This window comes from Mytilus edulis, chromosome 4, assembly GCF_963676685.1.
Source record: "Mytilus edulis chromosome 4, xbMytEdul2.2, whole genome shotgun sequence".
NCBI classification, from domain to species: Eukaryota; Metazoa; Mollusca; class Bivalvia; order Mytilida; family Mytilidae; genus Mytilus; species Mytilus edulis.
Genome location: NC_092347.1, coordinates 33,095,946 through 33,112,767, shown reverse-complemented (window position 1 = coordinate 33,112,767; position 16,822 = coordinate 33,095,946). Strand labels below are relative to the sequence as shown.

General features: G+C 30.8%; 1 protein-coding gene across 2 annotated transcripts in view; it reads right to left on the bottom strand.

The window, feature by feature from the left end:
* Positions 1 to 3,616: 3,616 nt before the first annotated feature.
* The window catches only part of LOC139519488 (prominin-1-A-like), a 28,277-nt gene continuing 15,071 nt past the window's right edge, over positions 3,617 to 16,822 (bottom strand). The window contains exons 14-28 of one of the 2 annotated variants that reach the window (XM_071311598.1): positions 16,138 to 16,261; positions 15,016 to 15,107; positions 14,341 to 14,425; positions 13,238 to 13,390; positions 12,300 to 12,386; positions 11,078 to 11,152; positions 10,263 to 10,316; positions 9,311 to 9,391; positions 8,451 to 8,519; positions 8,016 to 8,105; positions 6,939 to 7,054; positions 6,571 to 6,591; positions 6,095 to 6,115; positions 5,582 to 5,614; positions 3,617 to 3,745 (exon numbers count right to left, since the gene is read on the bottom strand). In XM_071311598.1, coding sequence (XP_071167699.1) covers positions 3,715 to 3,745; positions 5,582 to 5,614; positions 6,095 to 6,115; positions 6,571 to 6,591; positions 6,939 to 7,054; positions 8,016 to 8,105; positions 8,451 to 8,519; positions 9,311 to 9,391; positions 10,263 to 10,316; positions 11,078 to 11,152; positions 12,300 to 12,386; positions 13,238 to 13,390; positions 14,341 to 14,425; positions 15,016 to 15,107; positions 16,138 to 16,261 — 1,132 coding nt within the window. In that variant the 3' untranslated portion in view covers positions 3,617 to 3,714. The remainder of the gene's footprint in view (positions 3,746 to 5,581; positions 5,615 to 6,094; positions 6,116 to 6,570; positions 6,592 to 6,938; positions 7,055 to 8,015; positions 8,106 to 8,450; positions 8,520 to 9,310; positions 9,392 to 10,262; positions 10,317 to 11,077; positions 11,153 to 12,299; positions 12,387 to 13,237; positions 13,391 to 14,340; positions 14,426 to 15,015; positions 15,108 to 16,137; positions 16,262 to 16,822) is intronic. The other variant, XM_071311599.1, reaches the window with a different exon arrangement.

The window sequence follows — 16,822 nt, the reverse complement described above, 5'->3', positions numbered from 1 at the left end:
TTCAGCATAAAAAGTGAACCTGTGTTATTCTAAGAAGTGTCACTCTGTGATGTTGGGATATTGGATATTTTTACCTTTTGATAGCAATATATTAATACATGAATTTAGTTATAACGTCAAAATATTTAAACACATAAGAGACGATTGCTTTTACTATTAAAAAAATGTATAAGAAAATATACAAACGTGATTTTTAATAATTTGAAAAACCTTTGTTCAAGATTGTTGCATTGCATGGTAAATTAAATTTAATGACATTGTATAGAAATAAAATAAAAAGCATAAAAAGTGAACCTATGTTATTCTATGAATTGTGATTCAAACGGGGATGGATGATTGCTTAAAAGAAAAAACAAGAAGTGTCACTCTGAGATGTTGGGATATTCGATTGATGACAATTAACGATATATTTTACTGGTCACATTTTGCTAATGGATATGACTTCTGTCCCTGAAAGGATTTCGGTCGATAATGCAGTTGATAATAACGTTTCGGAAGGAACATATTTAATCACTTATTGCTAACGTTTGATTCAAACGGTTAAGGTAGTCCTCGGTCGTTCAGTTGGATAGTTGGTCAGTAGTTTACGAAACTCGACTCCCCCCAAAAAAAATGTCCATTGTTTACGCAGCATGTGGTAATAAATTGTTCCTTGAAAATAAAGTCGCTTCATGTATTTAAAATAAGTTAACATGCAGAGATTTTATACGTTCAGCTATTTCACTTCCAATCTGTTATAGTAATATTCGTAACAAAGCTTAAAAATGTCAACATTAACCTCAAAAGCTAACAAAACCTTCAAACCTTCTTCTTTAGAAGGGATATAGTTACACTTCTTTAGTCAGGTCATTAAAGATGGCATATTTTGGCTTTAATAATGATTCACTTATAATTGGGTCTTTGCATAGGAAATAAACACATTTATTCTAAATAGTTATCAAAGGTACCAGGATTAAAACCAGTTGTTGGCAGGAATTGGATTATATTGTTCTCATATATTCTATGATGATATGATACTTAACCCCTAACGGGAGGAATTGTGCTTGATATTCATATTAAGAAGACATAATTTTTCATTCATTTAATTTGTGGTCTGGAGTCGGCATGTCAGGAATTGCTAGTAGTCCTATGTAAATTCATGTATCATTGTCATTTTGTTTAGGTTCTTTTGTTACCTATTCTGACATTGGACTAAGACCTGTTTTAAACTGAGTTGTACCGTGCGTATTGCTGTGTGTTTGTTTTTCTACATCGGCTAGAGGTAAAGGGAGACGTATGAGATCTCACGAAACATGTTTAACCCACGCCGCATTTTCCCGCCTGTCCAAAGTCAGAAGCCTCTTGCCTTTGTCAGTCTTGTATGATTTGAATTTTATTTCATTTACATATTTCGGAGTATGACGTCAATTATCACTGAACTAGTACACAGTTTTGTTAAGGGTTCAGCTGAAGCACACCTCGTGTTGCGGGATTACTCGCTGTATTGAAGATTCATTGGTGGCCTTCGGCTGTTTTTTGTTCTGTTCTATGATCGGATTGTTGTCTTTTTGACACATTCCATATTTTCATTCTCAAATTTAAAGCATTAAAACACTTTACTATACTTTTGGTACCAGAAGTTGTTTGTGTCATGAAAGTTTTAATTATAGATTATCGTTGATCATCTCAACGAGATTGATTTTCTCGCTTGAGCTGGTACAGCGAAAGTGAGAAAAGCAATCGAGTTGAGATGACCAATGATAATCTGTGTATCGCTATTTTACCTATGACGACGTTGTCAATTTCATGTCAATTTCATTAGCAACGCCACGTGGCCTCCTTAGTTTCTAGCGATAATTTTTCCATCTCAAGCGAGAAGCATGATATGAAAATTATCACAAAAAAAGATCAAAGGAAAAATGCACAAAATAGCGATAATAGTAGATACATTTCCCTTTTGATTTTATTCTAGAAAGATCAGAGAAAACATAGGAAACTAATGTCGATATCGTATATGAGCATTGTTCAATGCAATGTATTTCTTAATGTTCTCTTGATTACAGAAATTGTTATGACAACGAAATGAATTCAACTTGGCTTTTTGGAACGACTAAGGTATGATGGATTTTCAAGAAAAAAAATTGTATTCTTTGATTTTACAGTGGTGACGAAATGTTATAAATAAATGAATTGTTGATGACACTTCAATTAGTTTTTTTTTATTTGATCGTCACTGATTACGTCTTTTGTAGACAAAAACCGTACTGAACCATAAGCTTGGTATCTTTGATGAGTTCATTTTTTACAAAAATCGGGTTGATGCCACTGTAAGTTGCTGTGTCCGCACGAGTATATCATTTTCCCAATAGTCAGCACATCTGTGTTGACATGACCTACCACTGATTTGTCATGTTATGCATTAAAAAAAATCTGAATTGTTTGACGAACCAAGTGGTGTTTTTTTACCTACAAGAATAGCGGCATTTGAAAAACCTTGAAGGATGTTTGTCCTACATGTCTACTCGTCTTTGAACTAATTAGCCTTTTACATTTTATGATTCTAGTATCCCTGGTGAGTCTTTTGTAGACGAAATGTACGTCTTGTTTACTAAAGTATTAGCCTGGTATTTATGATATGTTTATTATTTCAACCACTTGATCTATATCACTGCTTGTGGACAGTTCTTTCTCGATGGTTGACATGCATCACATATCATTGATATGGTTGAATTAATAAATTTACTGTTTAAAAAAAAATCTTTGATTCTAGACCCAATGATAGGATTTTTGTAGACAAAATGCGCGTAAGGTGTACTAAATAATAAGCCTAGTGTATTTGCTGATTTGTATTTATAACTAGTTCGATGATACTACAGGTGGAGGTTTTCCTCTCAATGAAATCACCAGCCAAGTAGTCAGCACTTCTGTTGAAATGACAATTATCCATATGTTTATATACATTAATTAACAATTCACCAATCTTATAATAGTTTCCAAAATAAAAATTCCTCCCAAATCAATATATTAATTTAGCTATATTTGGCAAAACCTTTTGGAAGCTATTGGTCCTCAATGCTCATCGCCTTCTTACTTGACTTTGGCATTATTTATTTTTTTTGGAGCAGCACTGATGAGTCTTTTGAAGAAGAAACGTATGCGTAATTTTATACTAGAAATCAATGGCGACACAGATCACACAACGAAATAATAGCAAATATCTCGCGCGGTGCACTATCCTTCGGCTGTCGAAAGATAAATATCTTCAATTATCAGTTTGCCTTATATTTCAAAAAATTTAATGTGCATGTTCAGCGATAAAAAACATATTGTATTTCACTCAATGATGGTAGGATCTTTATATGGACCTAATCTATTATGAAAATACAAGATTAAGAAAGGAAACACCAATGATGGACGGGTATCGGCCCCTAGCAAAGAAGACCGCTTAAACTAGTGTTAAGGTCAGTTAGGACATTGCAGTGAGTTGAAAGCCTTGTGTCATCTTGAAGGCCTAACTGTGAATTTAAGATGAAAAAAAACAGTCATGTTTTATGTGTATGTTGAAATGTTGATCCATGAAATTAAACACCATATCTATCCTTTCATCTCCATCATAAATACATATATAGAACAAATAGTATTACAAAAGAAATTTATTATCGATAAAATGTATTGCCACGAATTAAAGTATTGAAAACTGCATTGTATTAGTCAAGATCCATTAAAATTGGTTTATCAGTAATACTGAGGGGATACTTTGTTGAACCTGAAACAAAATAAAAAGAAAGTTCATATCATATTATTCCAAAACTACAGACGTTTTCTATCAAACTCTATTAACTACATTACATTAAACCTGTTTGTCAAAAAATGTATTAAAGAAATATTAGTATTTTTAGCTGCATGTTTGTCCTTGACATCACAAATGTAGGTTACGTTCAAAAAGAAAACATACATATTAATGCAAATCTAAAAGCTCTAAAGAGCCTGTGTCGCTCTCATTTGTCTTCGTGTATTTTCAACAAAAAACCCTCTCCAACATTAAAGATAAGAATCGAATCTCTTTTCAATCGTTTTGTTGATCTTGTATTACTTATCATTTGATCTGAAGAGGGGGAAAAAATCCTCACTTAACAGGAAATACTTCTATAAAGTGACAGTTTACTAATTATATAAGCAAATTTGACTGGAAATTAAATCTTGACTTGCTGAAAATTTTTGTGGTTTATAGTGTCTATTCGTCTATTATACATTTTATCAAATATGGCAAAATGCAAAAATAAATGGTTAAAATCATCATTAAAGGAAAATGACTTCTTGGGCCATTCCAGGGAAAAAAGATTAAAGATAATAAACTTACCTTCGAGTATTTGGGGAAATCTGAATGTTTTATAAAGACAGTAAAACATCTATATATCACAATATCACATAGAAAAATATTTTTAAAGTCACAAATAAAGGTGTATTGATGCATCTGTGTATTTTTATTATATCATTGATGGACAATGAGTCAGTTTCTGGTTGGAATCATTTTAACAAACGTATTTTATTATCAGTTTATCTTTAAGTTTGTTGAGGCAACCAGTTTTTTTTGGCATTCAGTTAATTAAAAAGCACATTCATGTTAGATTGTGAAAAGATATGCAAGATATGACCCCTTGTGCTGCCAATTTACAAGCACACGACACGCTTTAAGCAATAAACCTATTTAACACAATTCACCCATGAAGAAGCATGGTAATGGATAATAACAGGCTGAAACATAAGGCAAGCACTTTGCTGTTGTTAATTTGTTTTACAAAATATTTGTTTGATATTAAGGAATATGTGTTTATCTAACAATGGTCAACAATGTAAATGATCATGATTTTGATTTGACCGTTCAAAAGTTAATCAACTTTGATAATTTTATAGTATTTATTGTTTTCTTTATACTCGAACTTCTTGCATTCAAAGATATTATTCATGTTCTATGGGTTCGGTCGAAGATTTTAAACATGGGTATTTCCTGCTGCTTTGCTCATAGAGTTGTGTTTGACAGCAATTGAATTGAATAATAGGCTCCCGCCCTAAATAAAGTTTTTTTTATATTGTGACATCCATCTGCAGCATAAAATTGATACTTTTTGAGTAACATTTAGTAATTGAAAACTATCGTGTTTCTGGTCAAGTAGAGTACAGTGGGTATCCATATGAAAAAATATGTTCTCATTATGAATGTTTGTTGTCTTCCGCGGATTGGAAATGTTAAGCATCACAAATTAATCAAATAAAATCTTTTGTAAATTGTAACCAAAACAAAGTTTTTAAAATGTGTTTGAAGTGTGTCAATGTATGTTATATACACTGAAATTGGTTCCAATATACTAACAACATATTTGTATAACTTCAGAAAGTCCAACACCAACAAAGGAATAACCTAAAGATATAGGTTGAAGGAAGCATGCAAAATATGATAAAAAAAATGAAAATATTAATATGAAATAGAGCGGCACATCAGTAAGCCACAGGATGGTACAAAGAATGCATGCATGCAAGTATAGTAAGCAATATTCTGAAGACCTACACCACTATATATCACTGAACATAATATCATTCTTACCGACGTGGAGAACGTAATCTATGTTGTCTAGAACTGAACGACAAAAACAACGATAACATAAAAGTTAGTTATCGATATATTGATTTAAGAATAATATTATATTTTTAGCTACATTAGCGTACATGTGTTTGATGTTTATTGAGCGGCATGTCCTACCAATGGTTACAGCAACTTTAGTTAGCTTTTTGTAGCAATGTGCATTGCACACTGTTTTACTCTGCTTTCTAAATTATGTGCAATTCCTTTTTTTATTGGTTGCTCACCTGTTGATTGCTGCACTATGCAGAAACTTTACTGCGTGTTTTAGTTATCTATCTTTTCTATTACTTGGGTTATTTTTGTTATTAAAAGGGGATATTATAGAGCATGATATTCATGCGATTTGTTTTAGAATTAAAGAACATAATGCTTTTTCTTCTGATTTTGCTAAGAGTGCATTCAGACACTGTTTACACATAAAATTTTCTACTGGCACATTTGTAATTGAAATATTAAACATTTAAATAAACCTACCCATTGTGATAACCATTATAGCTGAAAAGAAATGAAAAGATAACCTTAACTTTAATTTAATAATTTAAGTGCATATCTTCAAACAATGGCAGACTATGTTTGTGTTATGTAAAGAAAAGAAAGATGCAATTTTAGTCTTACATTTAACTGGTCGTATTCTTTTATATTTTGTTTTACATTGACAAAATTATACACTCTTGTATATGAGGTTTTATTTTTTCTACATACACTTCAGAGGCACGTTGAACTTCGTTCTTTTTTCATCGTTTCATCATTATTTCAACTTTACTAAAATTCAGGAAAGTGTTATTTTTTCCAATTGATTTGACTGGTTATATATGTTAATTTTTACACATGTGATTTGAAGTTGGGTTGTCTGCCCCTTGACAATTGCTCTGAAAATGAACATGTTTTCTATTTTCAGAATATACATGTAGCAACGTTTTAACAAATTTGATTGGTCATCGTAAACTTACCCATCATCTTCATCGTCGTCACTGCAATACAAAACTTTGAATATGAGAAACACGTGTGTTGTTAAGTGTCTTTTTAAATACCAACAATGTCCTTATTGTATTATAATAATCAACATAACAAACTTTTTAATTTTTGAGTTATTTGCTAGTGTATTCTTTCAATTATCAAAACTTGTAAATATTCTCTCTTTCTCTCTTTGATAATTGAAATATTATTTTAAATATGTTTGATTTAAAAGGTTAACCAGGATGGCTGACTGAATGCATTAAGGGGGTAGTAAATTTTATTTTTATATAAATGTGCAATTATTACATTAATTACGATAGTTATCCTAAATATATTCTTCAATAAAATAACACTTAATTACCCATCGTCATCTTCATCCTCACTTAACTTTCTGTAATACTTTGATAATTTGACTCCGACAATGATGACAGGTGTAAAGAAAAATAATCCCCAGCCAATAGCAAACCAGAAAGTATTCTGTAAAATAATGTAAGAAAACATGTTCTAGATGGAGTAGTAGCAGATTTAGATAGACATTGAACGACCTCACAAAAACAAAGTATCTTGTAAGTGCTTAGATGTATTAGCTATTTGTATACATTTGTTTTTGGAAAAAATAAACACCGCCCACATCATTTTTATGCCCCACCTACGATAGTAGACGGGCATAATGTTTTTTGGTCTGTGTGTCCGTTCGTTCGTCCGTCTGTCTCGCTTCAGGTTAAAGATTTTGGTCAAGGTAGTGTTTGATGAAGTTGAAGTCTAATCAACTTGAAACTTGTACACATGTTCCCTATGATATGATTTTTCTAAATTTAATGCCAAATTATAGTTTTGATCCCAATTTCACGGTCAATTGAACACAGAAAATGATAGTGCAAGTTTCACGTTAAATTTTTTGGTTTAAGTTTTTGGTCAAGGTAGTTTTTGATGAAGTTGAAGTCCAATCAACTTGAAACTGAGTATACATGTTCCCTATGATATGATCGTTCTAATTTTAGTTCCAAATTAGAGGTTTTTTTACCCCAATTTCACGGTCCGCTAAACATAGAAAATGATAGTGCGAGTGGAGCATCTGTGTACTATGGACAAATTCTTGTTAAATTCTGGATCTGGCAATACTATTCATATCAGCCAAAATAAATCACTATGATTTGTAAATTTGGCGTTTGTTGAGGGTCGAATAGTGTTTTTAAGATGTCTTTGTTAGTCTTGTATGTTTTTTCATCTCCTTTTAAATTCTGGATCTAGCAATACTACATATCAGCCAAACTCATACACTATAATTTGTAAATTTTGACGTAGGTTGAGGGTCGAATAGAGTCGAATATATGTCTTTCTTTGTCTGCATCTTTGAGTTAACATTTCACATAACTGCCTAACCCTAAATCTTTTTTTTGTCATCAATTTTGGGGGAAAAAAATCTTTTCAGTCTTACCAACGCATCTAACGTATAACTGCAAAATGTAGTCGTAAAGGAGTCATATAGATTCCAAATAGGTAGACAGGCTGCTAGCTCATTAAAAATCTGCAAAAAACAAAATACAGATTTAATTCAATTGAAATGAAGAAACTACTTGAATATATGTTTAAACTATAAACAATCACTTCACATGGGCAAGATACTGAAATCAATTAATTTACTTATATTTGCGTTGGACTTCAATAAACCAGATTTGTGATTAGTAAAACATAGGTGAAGTGTCGATATGAACGCAACACGATCACCAGATATATGTAGAAGCGACAATATTAAAGTTCACAGCAGAAAATTGAATGATAATTTGTACAATATTATAATTATTTTAAATACAAATACTTCAATTAGGAACCCATCTATCAAATGTATTATGTATAGATAAATAAAACTTACCAAATCCCTTACTTCCACGATATACGAATCAATGTATGCTAGTATCTGGTTTTTAAAGTCTATGGCAGCCTGGAAATATAAGTTTATAAAATTGAAAGATACCAAAAGGATATTCAAAGTCATAAGTCGAAAATAAACTGCCATCACCATGGATAAAAACAAAAAAGATATTAATCATTCAACAGTACAGCTTAAACAACATAGAAAAGTAAAGGCTGAATATTACGAACCCCAGCACATACAAGGGAGTGATTTCAGATGGAAGGGTAAAAATGATCCTGCTTAACATGTGGTATCCATTGTGATGCTCATGTTATAAGATTACTATGAATTGATCTTTTGTTGGCTTGTTTTGTTTTTATTGGCTTGTTTTCATACTTTTTTATTTCGTTTTTAAATTTTTACATAAACATTTTTTCATGACATATTGATCTGTTTTAGAAACAATTGTAGTAACAGTTGTTTTGTATTCCGTCATGTCACTGAAAATGACGGAATTAAAAGAATCATTTAACTCAGTAAATTAATGAGTACAAGGGAACTAGGCATGCATGTTTCAAAATTCTGTTGAAAAATACATACAAACGATACCCGAGTGGTAGAAATATAAAAGCACAAGCAGTTTTTAATTGTTTCAACGAATAACGTTAACAAATTTGCTTAAAATGCACTCTCAATATTTAAATTCGACAAATTGCTAATCTTTCCTGATTAAGTATTTGATGAAATGACAATCGTGACGATACTTATTTCACATTTATGGTGGATAATATTGTATTTTTTTTCAGACACGAAGCCGTTTTAATTGTTATCGTGCTGTACTATTTCTTACTAGGAAATGTAAATATGTTGTGCCTTACCTGAAGTATAACGCTTGCCATATTGTTTTGAATTTCGTTATCTGCAGCTCTGGCTGTGGAAAGAGTATTGTTGATTTTAGCCTGAAATTTTTCAAATTATTTGTAATAAGATACTCTTCATGTAAACTTTCCAAACTAAAAACACTCTAAACATAACTATAAATCATCTATCCATAATTCCATCTATTGCTGTTGAACATTTTTTTTTTTTGCAGGCTTACATATTGCTTGGATATTTGGTGCATTAAAACTGATACACTTCAGATAGTTTGATCACTATTTCTTTTATTATATACTTGGTGTCTAATATTGTTCACGCTGGTTCAATTTTGTCTTCCCTGTTTGTGCGGATATTTTTTTAGCACTTTACAAATAGAAAAAGCCAAACTAATGAAAAAAAGCACTTTTCATTTTAAAAGATGCAAATTGTCGGCATTCATATGTGAACGAACTGTACACCTCTCCTTACCGACCTCTACTTATTTTCATATAAATCGGAGTTCCTTCAGAAACTTGTTAAAAGCAAGAAGATCAAAGAAGCTAGGTCATTTGATTTCACTTTCAGATAAATTGATAATGTTCTTTCAATTTACAATCAAACTTTTATGATGTTCTATTGATAATTCCCCCGTGGCGCTGTACTTATTACTGTTCACTAAATTTTCAGACTTTTCAGACTTATCATTATGAAGCTAATGTGTAAAGAAAATAACATTTTTTTAACCGTCTCGACATATAATAAGCAGATCTTAATTGTCCAGTGGTAGTCAAAACTTCCTAATTTTCATCCAGGTCGACCTGATTTGAAGTGTCTAGAGATTTTTTTTATGATTTTTTTCTCGACCTCTGTAAGGATGAAATAGTTGCCTTGAACTTTTTAAAAGCAGGCAAAAACCAGTCAATCTTATCATAAATTTTATATTGATTTTTTTATTAATAATATTTAACTTACCATTATGCCACTTATTGCGCTTTCTAACGACGAAATTGATGTTTGCAGGTTACTCTGTAAAAAGAAACATTACTAAAAATATAGACATTTCTTAAATGTGATGTGTCGGTCGTCTCCAATGCTAACTAGTTTGTGTCTCGAGTTGATCGGTACTCTTTTTAATTTAGATGAGTAATTACCATTGACAAAAATCGCCATTCAACCAATTTTACTCTATGGAGAGTTAAAACTAATGAAAGAAAAGCCGGCCTTTGACTTATTTGTTGAAATTCTTTATGAGCAAATACTCATATACTTGACTCTCTACACTTTATTTTTAAACACGTACCTAGTAGAGATGTATTATTATGCAGAGAACATATTCTGAATAAAGAATATCCCACTTTTCAGACCTGCATTACTAATGGGCAAAGGAAAAGATTAATATGCAAGGAATTTAGTTTGTATTTATATAAACAGGACATATCACGTATGAACAGCAATTGCACATGTTTGTAGAGAAATCAAGAAATAGAATAACAAAAAACTGAATTTCAACACAAATTCAAAAGGGGAACTCATACAAACATACAGAATTAAACGCTAGCAATCTAAGGAATAAGTGAAAACAACTGCCAAACTTTTAAATGTATAACAATGAAAATAGTATAAAAAATTAAACTTTTCCACTCTTTTATCCTGTGATGCATCTTAAAGATAACATTTAAAAATGAAGAAACGTTTGATATTAATTATTAGTAAAAATAAATGTGATAATGGCTGCATACTTATTTAACAATTTTTAGAGACTGAGTGAGTGTGTATTTGAACAATACCTGAGCTGTTGTTACTGCTGGAATTGTGACATCTCTTATTGTCTCAGCATCACTGATGTGTGTAGCCCATCTAGACTTTAACGAAAATAGGTATAAATACACACAACAAGAAAACTAACGATATGAAAGGCATAATATAGAACTTTGATTTTTTTTTCTACATTGATGTCTCTGTGTTGAATCGCTTTGTGCTGGGAGAACTGGTGCAAGGATGTCAATCCACGATAGAAGTTGGATAATTAGATGTCCTGAATAAAGACTTCTGCTTAAAGAACTTCGTTTGTTTTTTTATATTTTCTTGTTAAGGTATATTGAATTGTCATCTTTGTTCCGTTGTGATTTATAAATGTAAACTAATCTGATACCGTATTCATATTTGCAATATCAAAGGTAACAGTCTTAAACTTTAAAGTATTTTGTAACTCTGCAAAGATTTTACACTAGTTAAACATTAGTCTTTTGAAATTTTCTTTTTAATTCAAAACTAGAACTCGATGAACACCGGTGTTTCTATTGTATTTTGTGTTATTTTTATTTATGCGTCGTACTGATCTATTGAGAAAAGCCATTGGTAACTGAATTTTAGGGTTTCTTCTTATGTTGTGATTTTACACGACTGTCTAATATTCGTGAGAGTTTGTGTTTTCAGAAACCTGTTTATCCCCGCCATACTATGTATGTACTTGTCGTTGGTTCATGTCTGTCATCTTTGCAATTCATGAATTTTTATATATAGTATAAATTAGATTGCTATTTTTCTCGTTTGAATTGAATCACATTGTTCATATCGTTGACTTTCATAGCAGGCTTTACTGTATGAGTTATGTTAACTGTTAAAAACTTTACGGTGACCTATAATTGCTTACATTTTCGTTATTTGAACTCTAGTGGATAGTTGCCTCATTCACAATCATGCCACACATGCACCTCCTTTTTTATAATCGACTGCAGCGTGTTTAATATCTAACCATAAGACAGTGTCAAATATGTAAACCATCGTACAGGGTAAATAAGTATGTATGACATAATATGATAGATTGAAATGCAAACGTATAAGTATAAGGTCAAAGTAATAAACTGTTATGTAGATTTTGTATGTTCTCGCGATGAATGAAAATAAAGAAATAATTGTGATTTCAAGCACGTATCACTCATAATTACATTAACGATTATTTAATCACAATGAATGATAAATCTAGATATTAACTATGAATAATCTTACATCACTTGTTCCTGTACATTGGTTTTTAATTGATGTCATGGAAGATATCAAGGTATTTATATCAAATGTAACGAGATGCTGGGCAAGCTACAAAAGGAAACAAGTTCTTATATATTAAATACGAAAAAAAGAGCTATGATAAATTACATTTGCAACTGTTTTAAACAGTAATAACAAATTAGTGTGAATTCAATAAAAAAAATTAAAGTAATGTTGAACTTGAAATCTTCGTTTATACTTAAATCATCAATGTTTCAAACTTTGACATATCTAAAATTATTTCTTTATAAGCCATATTTTGCATCAATATTACACATATGTTAATATTAATATAAGATATCATTTTTCATAGATACGGTTTCTGCCAGATAATGGTCATGATACAAAAGAATACTGCACTCACTTTGGTACTTATCCCCATCCTGAAAAATCCATCTTTAAAAACTTAAAGTCGTCGAGAGACTTGGCTTACACAACTTAGAAACTGTAGAATGTTTATTCAACAACAGACAAAATCTGTTGAATACTATTGGTTATATTTTTATTTCAAAGCATGGATGTCTAGACTTAGAGATATAACTATATGATGTGTTAATGCATTTGTAATAACCTGATTTGTAAATAAATTAAAATAGTGAAACAGATCGAATTAAATATTGTCTAAAAGTAAAAATATGTGCTACTCCGATATTTACAATATTTAATTGAAAATGTTACCACGATTTCTCTAATAATGTTTTACATTTCTTCCGTTATTTTATGTCTTTAAATCATCTCCCTACAGTTGGATTAAAAGAGATGAATAGTGAACTTTTGTCTACCAGATAACAAATATAATATTGAAAAAAAAACGTTGATCAATAATGCAGATAGGATATCAGCACCCTGACATGTAAGGTATTCTCTTTTTTTATAATTCGACAGAAAGAAAAACCTACTGAAGTATTGATGGCAGCAAAATCTATTCCGTCGATGCCAGAGTTTGAAAAGTCATTCAAACTTGACTCCATATCTGGTGTTAACACTTGAAAACTACTAATGTCCACTGAACTACTGATACCATTTATATCTGAATCAATACTAGTTAGATACTGAAATTAAAACAAGATATAAAATCCAATTGTTCTACATTTTGGGTTACTAGAATTGCAATGATTGGGCATCAATGCAATGCAATATGACATCACATGTCATTAATGAATACCAAATAACAATTAGTTTAACAGTTGCTGACTCATTCAGGTTCATCACGCATTTTTTTCAAGTAGCATAATTTCTCTATTCTTTTTGCGTTTGAAATCTGTAGCTGTACAAAGTTATATTGTTGCTGTCGTAAGTTGTGGGTATACAAAAACTTTATTCTTTGGTGTGGTTATTGTTCTGTCGTAAGAGTTTTTAGTATATACAATCTTTTTGTTTTCAGTTGATAAAGTAAATCTCTTTGGGCAGACTAGTAAGCACAAGAGATAAATGGATCCACCAATCCTCTGTTATATGTTATCAGTAGAATTAACATAGTTGTGGAGTATAACATGTAATGCTATACATCTAATAGAATTCACACGGAAATACGACTTACAGACATTAACTATATAAAATTATAGTTATTGACCCCCGAGATCTGTAGCAAGGAAGTGCTTTCAACCCATCCATTGATCATTATTTACTTGTCAATGATTACAAAACAATCTGACAAAATTGGTATGCTTATTTTCATTATGTGTTGCGTTTAAAAATTAAAAAATATTGTAATTATTATTTGGGTTCGAAGCGCTTTCTGAGTGCACATTCATCAGAGACGTCAAATCCCAAATAATGTACGCCAAAAATGTACTAGTTGCTTTATGTATTATTATATGTATGTAGGTTTCATATATGAATAGTTATAGTATCACTAAAGGCTGCTTGAAATTATTTATAAAGAAACTTTATTATTTTGTGATTCGTTTTCCTTCTGCTGTCAAATGCTGCTGTTATTTCATTCCTTTGCCGTTAGTTGGCAAGTTTATAGGGTGAATTAACAATTCAATATCATATTTACCGTAGAATAGTTCAGATAATTGTCTATAGGGATAATTTTATCAAGGCTCAAAATTGTGAAGGGTGCCTTGTTCATTCGACATCCTCTGAAAATGAATAATCTTAAGATTAAGATATAGCTTGAAATACAAATGTTATATTTTCTGATAATGAGCTTAATGAAATATTATTATTTTTGACAATTAGAATTCAGATGAAATGGATTATTTCATGATAATTGTTCTGTAACATAATAAAAGGTTGTCTTATGTTTCAAGTTGGTATGCATGAAAAAAAAGCTTATTATATTTTTATGTCCTATTTATTGGCATAATTGTTTCCGGTCTGTGTGTCCGTTCGTCCGTTTGTTCATCCGTCTGTCCCCTCTAAGTTTATTTTTTTTGTTAAGGTAGTTTTTGATGAAGTTAAAGTCCAATCAACTTGAAACTTAGTACACATGTTCCCTGTGAGATGATCTTTGTTATTTTAATGCCAAATTAGATTTTTTACACTATTTTCACAGTCCACTGAATATAGAAAATGATAGTGTGGATGGGGCATCCGAGTACTATGGACACGTGTTTGTTTTATTTTATTTTATTGTCAATGCTTTTTTTCTATCAAAACTATATCGTATTCATCTTGAATTACATTTAAAATTTCAAATTTGACACATGGACCTTACCATAACACTTACAAGATTAGGCTGTAAACACTAATGTTGACAGTTGGATCACCTAGTATCATCGTTCCAAGATGGAAACTTGGAATAGCACCTTGGTCTATAAACTAAAAACAAAGGAACAACATTTGACGTCAAAGGTAGACGTTTCAGAAATGAAAACAAATGCTAGTTTGTTGTTTTCATTTGAAGATTACAAACGCGAAATGCAATCAGGTCACTCGATGGATAAATTAATGTTAATTAAGGTCATAATTATGCTCTTTTATAGTTTTTAGAGCTCTTATTATAGATAGCATCACATCGAAAAGGGGGGAAATACGAAGTACATTGAATAATAAATATAATATATTGAGTAATAAATTTTTGAGTAATATAAAACAAATATTGAATGATAATGTCAAATAGTTATAACTGCACTTCTGCCTGTATCAAATAAACGGAAACCCGAATGTTCTGTGTTGAACCTTTGTTTCTGTTTGACAATTTAAAGGTCCAAACACAATTCAGTATTGTCTTATATTTTTCTGTCTCCACATGATAAGATATGCATGGGACATAATTTTTTTATATTTTTGCCGTAAGTTTTGTATTGGCAGTGTTATTACAAATAAACTAGATGTAAATGTGATTCCAATTGGAGTTTTACGTAAATTTTGTAGTATTATTCATATTACATCGAATACTATTCATCCAATTATTTTTTGTCGTTTAATGTCTCTCATTCAATACTTTTTTTTTTAGCTTTTTCAATTCGAAGAATATATTCAACTGACATATCAGAATAAATAATCATAGGTTTTTGTTTTACATATATTAGTAGTCTTTAAAAATTACAAATTAGGTTCCTTGCCACCATAAAGCATAGATGTGTGCAGGCAGTCCCCAAATTTTAACTTCAAGACGGTTTTAAGATTTGAGGTTTTTTTTTCTCGATCAGAACAAAAATGAGAAGTTTCTGTATCCTACTGGGGATTCTAAACACATTTACCTTATAAAGGTTTTATCAACATTGTATAAATTCAACAAAAAATATGACGAGATATATGGTAACGAACGACAGACACCAAGAAATTACACTTCCACTGGGGTTCTATTGGTCTAAAACGATGCAATGGTTTGATTCAATATGCATACATCACTAAATACGGTGAGATCAATAAACGATTGGCAGATCTTTTCCAAGTTTCCACCAATCATAAAGGTAACAGTTGTTAGCAGCATCAACAATGCGCCAATCAAAAACATGATGGCTACAGCACTACAAAATAAACAAAGCATTGTGTGTAAAAGTCAATGAATTCTAAATGATCTACAAAAAGCGAAATAATTCAAAAATTGTTTACCTCTACCTATGTGTACATCATAAATGTCATTGGTGTCGTCACTTTTCAATCGAGTTTACATTGTTTGAATAAATTATATTGTTTCATGATTAATCTGATTAATAAAAAATATGAATTTCTAACTTCAAGAGAAGAAAAAAATATGAATTGATTGAAGATTTTAAACCGTAAAATGAATAAAGGTGAAATTAAAGTTTGAAGACAAAAACACAGCGACTAAACAACACAAAAAATCGTGGACGATAAAATATTATTACTGTATCAAAGTTCAGATAAAGAGGCATTTTTCTCTGCACGACCGGAATTTTTACATCAAACTTAAAAGATAAAACTGAATACCATACCTAATAATGCTCAAAGTTCCTTTATTAAGGCAAGCTCTAAATAAAAAAAAAACAGTAGTATACGCTGTTCAAAAATCATAAATCGATTGAGAGAAAACAAATCCTGGTTACAAAGTAAAACCGAGGGAAACA